The sequence below is a fragment of the Erpetoichthys calabaricus genome, chromosome 1, assembly GCF_900747795.2.
Source record: "Erpetoichthys calabaricus chromosome 1, fErpCal1.3, whole genome shotgun sequence".
NCBI classification, from domain to species: domain Eukaryota; kingdom Metazoa; phylum Chordata; class Cladistia; order Polypteriformes; family Polypteridae; genus Erpetoichthys; species Erpetoichthys calabaricus.
Window position 1 is genome coordinate 257,545,679 of NC_041394.2, and position 12,378 is coordinate 257,558,056.

At 37.4% G+C, this 12,378-nt stretch overlaps 1 protein-coding gene across 2 annotated transcripts in view; it reads right to left on the bottom strand.

Moving 5' to 3' along the window:
- plxna4 (plexin A4) overlaps window positions 1-12,378 on the bottom strand; it is a 1,034,568-nt gene that overhangs the window by 992,024 nt on the left and 30,166 nt on the right. For both annotated transcript variants that reach the window (XM_051928179.1, XM_028814360.2), the window contains exon 2: window positions 1,221-2,500. In XM_051928179.1, coding sequence (XP_051784139.1) covers window positions 1,221-2,396 — 1,176 coding nt within the window. In that variant the 5' untranslated portion in view covers window positions 2,397-2,500. The remainder of the gene's footprint in view (window positions 1-1,220; window positions 2,501-12,378) is intronic.

Genomic DNA, 12,378 nt, shown 5'->3' on the forward strand with positions numbered 1-12,378 from the left:
TAAATAAGCTTTACTGTTTTTTCTGTATTGGTAAAGGCTTTAATATTTCTTTTTATCTACTTCATGATACTATTACATAACCAATGAATGCTTTAAGGAAACTAAATGAGGAATGGTCAGTGGAGAGGGAAGGTTACAAAGCCTGGCGAGATTATTTCAGATGAAAAGAGTGATTCTGTACTTGTAGAGGAAACTCTAATGAAAGAGAAGCCACTTTTATTTTGCAAGAATGTGCCATTCTTCGACTTATGGCCCATGAGGACAGCTAGTTAAAAAACATATGATGATGCCTAGGAGTAGGAGACAAGAAAACTGCCCTACTGTGTTCTTTCCCTGAATTTACACATTTTTAGTGTTTTGTATTGTTGAGCCCAGAAATATTGCTGTGACCAGCTTGATTACAACTAAATAAAGTCTCATCAGCCCAACAACATAATTACATAAATCTCATATTGCGCTTGAGACAGTTTTTGAAATACCCATTTAATGTGGAGGAAGTTTTACTCCATCACATGGCAAGTTGATATATTTTGACATAGGGAATTCAATAAACTTGGCCATCTATATGTGTAACATGAAGATGTAGTATACACTGCTGCTTCACAGAGCTAAGGTTGTGTCCTCAGATTCAGAGCTAGAACCATTGTCTTTGCAGAGTTTACTCATTCTCTTAATATTACCTAAATATTTCAACAAATCAGACTTACTTAATCCGTTTCAGGGTCAAAGAACATCTATAAAAAGCATTCCCTAAATCAATTAACAATCCAAAAAAAGCATATTATTTCTGCCAAAAGTGGGACAGTTGAGAAACTCCTGACTCTGAGGTCAAATGACAAAGACGATGAGAGAAATAAAGGGGCATTGAGAATGAGTCCTTACACATATATAGCCTCTTATACAGTATTTTATATATGGCCTCCACCTATGAAACCATTCTTGTTTTGGGGGTCATCTCATTGTTGCCCCTCTAGTGCACCTGTTGTTAATTTCATTAACACCAAAGCAGCTGAAACGGATTAAAAAACCCCTCTGCTACTTAAACTTCTGGGATATTGATCTGGTCAGTTAACTGACTTGATGCTATACTCGGATTAAACAGTGTTCCTTTAATTTTTTGAGCAGTATATAAATTAAAAGCTGCAAGTTGTGTTCATAAATTTAGATTTGTAACACAATTTAAAAAAATGAAGTCTCTGTCAAAACATAAGATTACTTACAGCACTGCTACAAGGAATATCCTTAACTTTAAGCCAAGCCAAATCCAGTGTTCCTTCACCCTTATAGCAAGACTGCAATCTGTCCTTGATTTTCTCATTAATCTCTTTAAGAATGAAAATGCAAAGAGCAGACTCCTCAGGGGTTTTGGTCCTTCTTTTTTGCCCCTTTGAGAAAATTGTATAAAGAATATCATCTTCGGGATTGATCTTGAGTGATTTGGCCAGAATGGCACCAGCCTTTGACAGGTAAGCAGCCTGAAGTAAGCGATATTCAACTCCATTCTTCACGCAGCCAATAGGAACCTCCACATAAGAATTGAAAGCTGTGTCGTCTTTGCAGAGTCTCACAAGTTTTGAGGTATAGACTTGCTCCTTTGTTGTAGACCCAGGAGGACTGGTCATTTCTGGTTGCAAAGTCATAAAGTAAACAAAATTGCCACTACTGAATCCATAAATATAATAGATGTCAAAGTCAGGTATGATGGTGAAGGTATCAGAAGGGATTTTGATCATAGAAGCCACAAACTCATCATGAAACACATAGGCAAACATCCCATCAGCCTCCGAGTTTCTTGTTAACTTCCGACTAGATATAGTGGGGAAGTATTCTGGTTTCCCATCCACAGCTGTAGCAATGAATAGTTTATCATCAGAATAATTATAGGAGACAATTACTCCAAACACTGAACCACTGTCATTCACTCCAGAGAGGTAGTGCTCCTTTTTATGAGATGGCTCCCCAAGTTTGAAGAGGTCATCAAGTCTTAGCAGTTTGCATATTCCCTGGTAAAGACTCCCACAAGCTAGTAATCTGTTTTCTTTGTAATCTATCAGCAGCATTTTGTTAATATTGTTGGTCAAGGTCAGTGGCTCATTGCATGGCTGGACTATTCTCGGTGGATAACACTTAGGGTTGTCATCATCTGGCCCAGTTTGGTGGGTCACCTGGACTTTCAAGTCACTGGAAAGTTTATAGATCCTATTAACAGCACCTAAGTAAACATTGCCATTTTTTACATCCACTGCTAAATGGTTGAATGTCCACTCAGAATTTTCTAAATGGAAAGTACTGAATTCCTTGTTGACAGGCACGGTTTGCCTGGAGGCTGATATACTTGTTAAAACTGTCAAAAAGCAAAAGGTCAAGCAAGTCCATTTCCGAATTTTTGATGCCATTTTGAAAGTCGATAAAATTTGCAGCTCCCTGGATGAATGCTCAGTTCTGTATTTTTATCCAGTCCTGGTGCAAGTTTTGTCTTCCAGAGGTAAGCATTGTGCACCTAGAGCAAAAAAAACAAAGAAAAACAGTGAATCAGGGTTTACTTGTTTTTCCTTAGGTATTCCAAATTTAAAGGAAATGTGAAGTACAATAAAACCCAGTGTCCATAACTTTATGCTATCTAACCAGTTTTTAATCTTTTAAGAGCTTTCTTTTTGTTCATTGCATGTACAATAGAGTAAGCATACATAATTACAGTAAATAAAATTCTCCTCTGGATTTCTCCCAATCATGCTTGTTGCCCTGATTGGCACTGCCCCAACCTGCCATTCTGGATAATTTTACTTCTCTAGGATGGCCTGGGTGTGCCACAGTGTTCCTCAGGAAGTGATTGATACTGTTGCTGGGGACAGGGTGTCCTGGTGTGTTGGCCGGTTGTTATTGTGATTCTCATTAGGATAGGCAGATAAAAGATGAAGTGGTGTGGAGAGAACATATTTTACACACTAAATTTATGATAAGAGCAATAGTTCTTAAACATCAATTTTGTTCTCAACTAGGCAGCTTATAGTTCTGCAGTGTTTTTTATGGACTTTGCTTTATTTGCACAGAGCAGAGACAGTCAGTTAGTTTTATTCATTCATTCTTGACAAATTCCACTGCAGAGATGTGAAATTAGCTTTATTCAAAACTGATTTGGCTGATGGTTATGTGCCAGTTTGTCCTGCAATGCACTGATGTTCCACCCTGGTAGGTACTTACTTACTGGGACGGGCTCCAATCAATTGTGATAGTGAGGAGAAAATGCAGGTTTGGAAACAAAAAAAAAGATAAATAAAATGTAAAAAAAGACAAAATCTCAGATCATTAAGGTGGCCAAATGTGATTACAGGGCAGTTTCCAGTATAATAATAAGACAAATCTGCCAAACTGAGATCCAATTTAGTGATTGGAAAGGAGCCTTGCAATCAAAACATCACCCTTTTAAAAAGGTCTGGTCACCAAAAAGTCACACCCTAAGAAGCTGGCTAAATTATCTTTGTCACAGGCTTTACTATTTTTATTTTGAGTTTGGGAAACTTAGGAAGAAGTAATTAAGTTTTATACATTGATTGTTGAAACATGTTTCTCTTTTCTGTTTTTTTTTTCCAAAAGTTTTAAGCACATTAATCTTAAAAACATAACTTCAATTAATCTAAAGTTTTGAAAGTCAATATTTAAATTTGGGGCAATACAAAGGTGCTATTCATGTATAAGCTTATTTTGATGTGTGCGTAGTGCAATAAGATTTACTTGTGTGTCTTGTGACAGCAGCACATTACAAACAACTGTTAATGAATACCAGCCATGCGTTAAATATAATATCAAACAATAGATATACAGATAAGAAACAAAAATTTAAGTATGAGCAGCTGTTTAGTAGCCTTATGGGAAAATAAAAACCATCTCAGAATCAATTGATGCAAGTGCTACCATGTTTGGCGGATGGATGAGGAAAGAAAAGGGCTGTCTGGCCTAAGCTAAAGGTAGCCGTGTGCTAGTAATATTCTGAGATGACATCACCATTTACATTTACTTCCTTAAAAGATGCCTTTATCCAAAGCAACTTACAAAAGTGGTCAACATAATCGAGTAAACTTAAGTCAGGGGGACTGTTTAGGAACAAGTGCTACATGACAAGGTTACAAGTGAAGAGTTCTAAACAAAATACAAGGTAGTTACAACTTCTAGGTTGCAAGTCTATCATCAGTCAAGGAGAAATTCACTAAACAAATGCTTCTGAAACACATTGAAATTTTGACTCCCTCAAATAGGGATGGACAGCTCATACCACCAGCTAGGAGCTAAACATGAACAGAGTATGGACAGATTTAATGTCATGCATAGGTGGCGTCACCGGAAGTTATTCGTCAGACGCAAGTGGTTGACAAGGAGCATAGGACCTCACAAGTGTCTCCATATATATTATATATATATTATATCTGTATATTCATAGCATTCATAGTCTGAATCACAATCTGATTGTATGGGTGGTTACCTACCAGGTAACGCTTGTGGTTGGTCTGCAAGTCGGCAAACATCCGCCACGGTGCCCTCTCAGTTGCGAGAAGCAGATCATAGAATGTTGCATAGTTTACTGTCAAATAATGCAAAGAGTATGCGACACGTGTTTCGCCCTTATTTGGGCTCATCAGGCGTACATACTCCACTGCACCCCTTACGGGTGTTCATTATATGAATGTATGTATGTATGTATGTATGTATGTAAGTTTGTGTGTGGGTGCATCACCCTCTGTATGACTTTGCAGTCCTGAGCTGAGCAGGTAACATACCACAATATTAAGTAGACAGTGAAAATGGAGTTCACCGTAAACCTGTAGAAAGTGGTGAGCACAGATGCATAGATAAAGATATGGGGGCTTTTCTTGAGACATCTAAGGAATTAATGGAGTTGAGGAGCCTTTTTTGACAATAACTGATATGTGTTCACTTTATGTCATGGTGAATTTCTGTGTCCAAGCTCTGTCGGTATTTAGTTTACGTGATCTCTCTAAGCCTGAATGGGGTATTCTGTGTGTAATCTAGTCTTCTTCCTACAGCTGAAATATATGAAGAATTAGGGTTTAGGATTACAAACTGAAAGAGTAAAAGTGTGGGTGTGTGCATGAGTGTGTCCTGAGATGGGACTGACTGGGTTCTTTGCCTTCAGCCTGATGCTGCAATCCTGATTGCCCTGCTGCAATCTTCAAAAACAGTGAAAACAGATAATTGGATGAATGAATATTTAAATTTACAAGATGTAAAAATAGTATGACATGAGCAAGTCATTTCACATGCCTATGCTCCAATTATAGAAAATCCAAAGAAATATAGCCACTCATACCTCAAATGTTGCTAGTTGCCTTGGATAAAGATTTCAGTCAAATAACATTTGTCTTCTAATTTAGTTTTTGTACTTTTTATTGCAGCATCACAGGTAGCATCTGGAACGAGGCAGAACCCAAACTGTGTATTTAAGATCAGTCCGTTTCAGGGCACACAAATTCAGAAATCCATACTTGTTTATACTGAGCTAACTCATTCATTCATCCATATATTATTTATTTTTTATTTGAACAATTCAGCTAAGATCAACTTAGTATTCTTTTCTTTCAACATATAATTTGAGCTCCATTTTGCCCTGTAGCTGGTGATTAGATGATTCTTCTTTGAGCTTTCAAGGCTTCCAGAATGTTGCAATAGCATTCATACACACGCACCACACCTCACCATAATTCTTCTCTATTGCTAAGCCATAATTTTTATCACAAGGAATTTCTGAACACAAAGCTCTCTTTCACACAACTGCCCACATTTAAAATGTTATTTTAAGGACAATTACATTGCTCAGCCAATTGTTACTAAATGCTTGACTGTTCTGGGCATCAGGGTTAGGGGGCTGCTCTGCAGATTATGGAAATAGATTGTAAATAGTGTTGTGCTGCAGGCATACTACACTCCATACTGTCTATAGAGATTTGTACCTAGATATGTTTTGGCCAAGGGTATCAGCATGACAGCTAAGAAAGACTGCAGAAATAGGAATTTAGTCTTGAAATTATTTTAATAAGATGAAGATATTTTAACAAAGGTATGGTGTCAGAAGGAGACACTCCTTATGGGTCTGTATTTTTTCCCAAAATGCAAAAGCCAGACCTCAGAATATTTCATAAACCGAAGTCTTGTTCTGAGATTTTTTGGTTTTGGTTTTAATTCCCATGTAGAAGTAAGTAAGCCAGATATTCAATAGGAACAGCATCTACAGTATACATTTCCCACACTTTTCATTTGTGGGCATGTTGTAAACTTGATTAATGTGGTGTCTGTTCAGCTAAAGCTGCCTCTCTACTAGCTGAAACTTTTATAACATAGCTTGGGTCACCCAGTGAATATCCACTCCAACATTTCTTTCAATGATCTTCTCCTTGTTAAGGATGTTGTGATGGTGCTCATTTTGAAAGGTACTATATCAAAAATAGAGTAATACTTTGACAGGCAAGCTTTGAACTCTCATTCTTACTAAACATGGTTCAGTTTAAAAAAATGAAAGGTGAAGGAGTAACAACATACAGAAAAGTACATTTAAATACTAAGAGAAATCAAATGGGACACAAGCAACCTCTTAGTGAGGATTTTTAATTTAGAGTAGAAAGCAGCATGGACAGACATAATGCTAAGATGGTGTTGCAGGCTAACAAACAAAATGTAACTGCAAAAAAACAAACAAACAGAATTCTTAGTAACAAGCAATTTTAATAACCCTAAATTAAGTAGAGCCGTAAAGCAGGAACTGACAGAAGTGAACATTCTTACTATTATTTGAAAGTTCCATCAAGAGATAATAATACTAAAACTAAAAAAGAGATCTTAATAATAATAATAATAGAAGTCAGAAATTGTAGGTGGAAAGCACTATGTTGAAGTTTTAGCACTGCAGCTTCGTAGTTCCAGGAGACTTTATTCAAATCATATCCATGATCCATGATGGGTAAGTGTAGAAGGCCTACCATGTCTGTGCGATCTCTGAGTTGTCCTCTCCTGTTCTAATGACACAGTTTAAAAGGTGATTGGGATGAATGAGGTGCCATGGCTAGGCTTAGGCTCTGGCAAAACTAAAATCACACATATTGTGTTCATTAAACTGTTAAGATACTGAACTATATTAAATGAGATCAGCATGGGACTTACGGATGGTTAAATCAGTTAATTAAATTAATGAATAAGCTGAAGAATACAGTGGTTCTTGGTAAATTAGAAACCAGACCATAACATGATATGTAATCCCAATAAACTAATCAAAGGACTGATAGCACTCAGACTCTCCATCTGCTAATACTGTATATAAAATGGTGCCTCTGACATCACCCACATCATAAACAGACGCTATCAGTGGCACCTTCAGTGATGTCATTGATACAAAAAGGCAAAACATCAGTAGATGGGTAGAAATTATAAACAAAAGAAAAAATTGAAAAAATAATTCTTAAAACATTCCCTCCAAAAATGAAGAGCAAGAGGTAATTTGATGCAAAAGTTTAAACTAGGAGTGTCCAACCAACACCATGCCTCACTTAAACATGAGACCTAGACAAGCTCCTGCAAATTACTTAAATGCAATCACAAATTATTTGCATGGGTCATTTCTCCACTCATTTATGTTTAGCGGATTTTATACGAGGTGAGAGACAAAAATAACCGTATTGATAAAACAAATAGTTTTTGATGAATTATAGCATTGTAAGCATTGTCATCTTCTATATACTCCCCCTCCCAATCTCTACACCGCTCCATACGTATCTTCCATTGATTGAAACAATGCTGGAAGTTGTCTTGCTTGAGGCTCTTCAACAGGCTTGCCATTTCTGTGTTCACTTCATCCATTAAAGAAAAATGGGTTCCCTTCAGGTCACTTTGATTTTCGGGAACAAGTAAAAATCACAGGGAGCTAAATCGGGCGAATAGGGAGGATGATCAAGGACAGGATTGCTCTTGTCAGTCAAAAACTGCTTTACAGAAAAAGCATTGTGCGCAGGAGCATTGTCTTAGTGAAGCACCCACCCCCATCCACCTGGGTGTTGAACGTCTTCCACATTTTCTTGTACTTCCTTGAAACGTTTGTGCCACTCAAAAACTTGTGTGTGAGACAAACTGTTATCACTGTACAATGTTTTTATCATTTCATATGTTTCTGTGGCCGAAACTTGATGTTGATTCGCTGTTCGATTTTTTCACCCGACATTATAGCGGCAACTTGTGTAGCGATTTTTGTGCAAATACTGACTGGGCTATTCACAGGATATACCTAGCCGGTTGGCGGTTTGAGAGGGCATGTAGGAGGGGATATAGTTTTATGATTCACGTATGGCCGACCTCCAGATGGTTTTCCAGGAAAGCCCCAAGCCCAGTCCGGTTATTTTTGTGTCTCACGTGGTATGTAAAGACTTGTAATTCACTTGTAATTTCCATGTCTATCAAATCAGTCTATTAGAACAATATACTTTACAATGGCTCATGTCTACTTCTGTTTGTTTGTTCTTCCCTTATACAGACCTGGAAATACAAACAACAAACAATCAGGAGGTGGGGCATTCGAAAGAGGAGGAGTGACAGCAATCAGAAAATGAAAAGATGAAGTGAGCTGCATGCAAAACAGCTGTTAGTGACATGAAGACTGCAGATCGGTTTGCTGCCATCCCTTGTATTTGTTACACTGGTTCAGACATTCCTCATAGTACGTGAGCTCACACGTTTTCAGGTACAACTCGAGGACAGCAATCACAACTTCATTGTGACGTCACTTACCTGCCTCCAGACTATAAAGAATTAACCTGTTCGTAACAATATAAGAAAGCTCAATAATATAAGCCTACAACTACAGAGGGTGGTAAAATTAGACATACAATATTATTGGCGTATAACTGCCTTCTATTAAGGACATATCACACATGCTGTCGAACACAGGCAAACAGTATTAATACAGACCTAAGCAACCCAGTACAGCCATTTTCTTTTTACTCTCTCTGTTCTGGCCAACAGTTCAGGATCATTAGCACCTCTAGATTCAGGTATAGTTTTTTGCCACTGGTCATAAGGCTACAAGCAGCCACTTATATAGACGGCAGCATGACTGTTTACTATACACTGTATAAAATCTGATGTTGCTTTAAATGTATTTGCTGTATTTGTTTGTATCCAGTGTCTGTTGTTCGTATTGTTGTTGTCACCATTCACAGGAGACATGCGTGCAAGAATTGCAATGTACTAAGTACACATGACAATAAATCTGAACATTAACATTTTGCCTTATTACACATTTACATTTTTGGAAGAAAGAGGTTAGAGATATTGATCACTATTAAACCGGCTATAAAAAATGCACACTGTATTTCTTTTATCTATTTTCACTCCACATTGCAATTTAAGACACAATGTACTATTTTAAAATGCTGCCTTATGGAGCTCACATTGATGATCTGATATGCAATTGTTGAGGCTTTGCTAAAACTCCTTTGTCAAAACTCTTTTAAAGCAAATCCAGCTTCCCTTGATGCCATTCCATTCACCCTCTGCACACGCTTCTCTCTCACAAAACACCTTTTCCTCTTAATTGGCTTTATCATACAATTTATTATTTGTACACTGATCTGAATTTCATTCCCAGATTCTGTGCTCAAGGAATAAAACAGACACACACACAAACACATGAATGAAAGAGAACTGAGGAGGGCAGCTTTGTTATCTCGATCAAGACGTTCCCCAAGCCAGATCTCACATTGTCAATTTCACAGTGAAACGCACAGCCAGCCAGCTCTGTAGAATGCAGCAAAGCGGCTGGGATATCTGTCCTTGAATCATTTATCAAACAAACAGGGAGGCAATCCTGTTGCATGCACGCACCCACTCTCCTTCACAGACAAGCCTTAATATTTAATACATGTGTTACTGTCTAGGAAAAATGTATTCTATGCTCCAAAATCATAACTCAGTAATGACGGTACAGAAGCTTCTTTATAATTTGACAACATCCAATTCAGATTGACTCCCGGCATTTAGGGATCCCAAGCATTCCTCAAAATCTCTGAACCCTGATTTTCTACACCACCCAGAGTCGGTGCGTCTTATTCATAATGCAAGAGCATCCATCAAGGCACTTATCATGTGTCTAATTCGAACATCTCATTCACAAGGCTGGAAGTGGGCTTGGGCAAAGCCATTTTCGATAAATTGGATGTTCACACACCATGAAGCGCGCCACGTAGTGGGTGAGCGGTAACCTCTCAAGGAATCACAGACATGAGCAGAAATTAGCGGCCAATGCAAAGCAATGACTTGTACCCTTAAACATTTTGCAGTTCAAACCAATCTTGGCAGCTACAGTTAATTAGGCTTGTACACTAGCAGCCCAGATTTACCACTTGTTTGTCTATCTTTCCCTGTTTAGCAATAATTTAATTCTTGCTTAATGTGAGGAATTTGCCATTTTATACGCTGTGACTGTAGTTCAAACATGTTATTTATTTACAAAATGATGAGATGGCACTCCTTGTGTCTTTCTGTGTTTTAAACACTTGATAGGAGGATTATACATCCCTGGCACAAATATGAAATGAATCTCCTGGCATATGATTATGCTAGATTGTTTTAATTATGTTTGTTAGACATACATATAATTAGACAGCATTATGCATTTTTTATTGCTTTTGTTGTTTTCCTGCTTTTTTATGAAGTGCTGTTCAAGTAATACTAGGCTCCATAAGAAATCACAGCAGGTTCAGCCAAGATTGGATGAACACCAGCGCTTCATAGTCAATGAAAAGAGCTTTATAAGGGGATACTGATTCCACATTAAGAAGTATTTGTGGTTGAATATTCATGGATTATTTAATAGATAAAAATTCTTCTAAATAACTCTGTCAGGCATCAATAGTTTCAATTAGCTGCATTCTGACTCAAAACTATTTGTATTTAATTACCTCACAAAATGTGAAACTTTTTTTTTCTATCATTCAAGTATGTAATAGCAGATTCTAAAACATCACTTAACATAAAATTTTGAAACCCGTTTAATCAGGTTCAGTGTGGGTGGTGTGGGGGAGTGAGAAGGGGGGCTGAAAGCATTGGGTAGAAAGTAGAAAGAGGGACTTAGTCTATTATTTCGGACCACTCACACACACACCCACATGGGGTCAGTTTCAAAATTATTAATTAACTGGACACACTTGTGTTTTGGGAATAAAATGCGAGTTTTGGAGAAATTTCAACTCAGATATAGGGAGAGCAGGCAAATTCCACATCGACAACGATCAGGTGTGGGATTCATATTTGGGATGCTGGATCAATGAAATACTAAACATTTCACCACTAATATATGCAATTTATAAATGTCACTTTGTATACCTTGGAATTAAATGGCACTACATGCTGATTGAGTTCTTGCCAGTAAAACAGAACTGATAGATGCATACTTTATATACACTGTCGTATATGTATACGTACTGTATTTGTGGATACAAAAAATATTACCAAACCATGCTAGGTAAATATCAACTCCACTGAGTAATAAAGAGATTTCTACAAGGACTATGATGGCCAGAAAAACAAACAGACAGATTTTGGATCGAGTACAGCACAAGTGCTTGTCAGAGGCACAGATGGCCAGGATGAAACTGTCTTATTAGGACACGTCATGAGAAGTCCGGATTCCCTGGAGAAGATTTTAATTTTTGGGAAGGCAAAAGGAAACAGAGCAAGACCTGCAGTTAAATGGATGCAGTCTTTTACAATATTAATGGCAGCACTTCTGGTAATTCGAAAGACAGTTAATCTATAGGGCTAAATGGTCAACTAAAATATGTATATACTTTGCAGTATATGAATGTATGCATACTGCTGATAAAGAAATACAAGACCCTTTGTTGGATTGAAATTTCAATTGCAATTGATTAAACAATAATATACAAATTTTTAAATTATGAAGGGAATTAGTACAGTGGATTGAGACTGTTATTTTAAAATGAGTTCATCAAGAACACGGGGACACAGTTGGAAGCTTGTTAAGGGTAAATTTCACACAAACATTAGGAAGATTTACACAAAGAATGATAGACACATGGAATAAGCTACCAAGTAGTGTGGTAGACAGTAAGACGTTAGGGACTTTCAAAACTCGACTTGATGTTTTTTTGGAAGAAATAAGTGGACAGGACTGGCGAGCTTTGTTGGGCTGAATTGCCTGTTCTCGTCTAGAGTGTTCTAATGTTCTAAAAATTAGAACAACAGGACAACAAAAAGAGTACAACAACAAAAACAACATAAAAAACTAACAACTGTAAACATTAACAACAGTCATCCTGTAGACCTTCTTCAACTTGTGTATCCACCTTGGGAGCAGAACGCCAA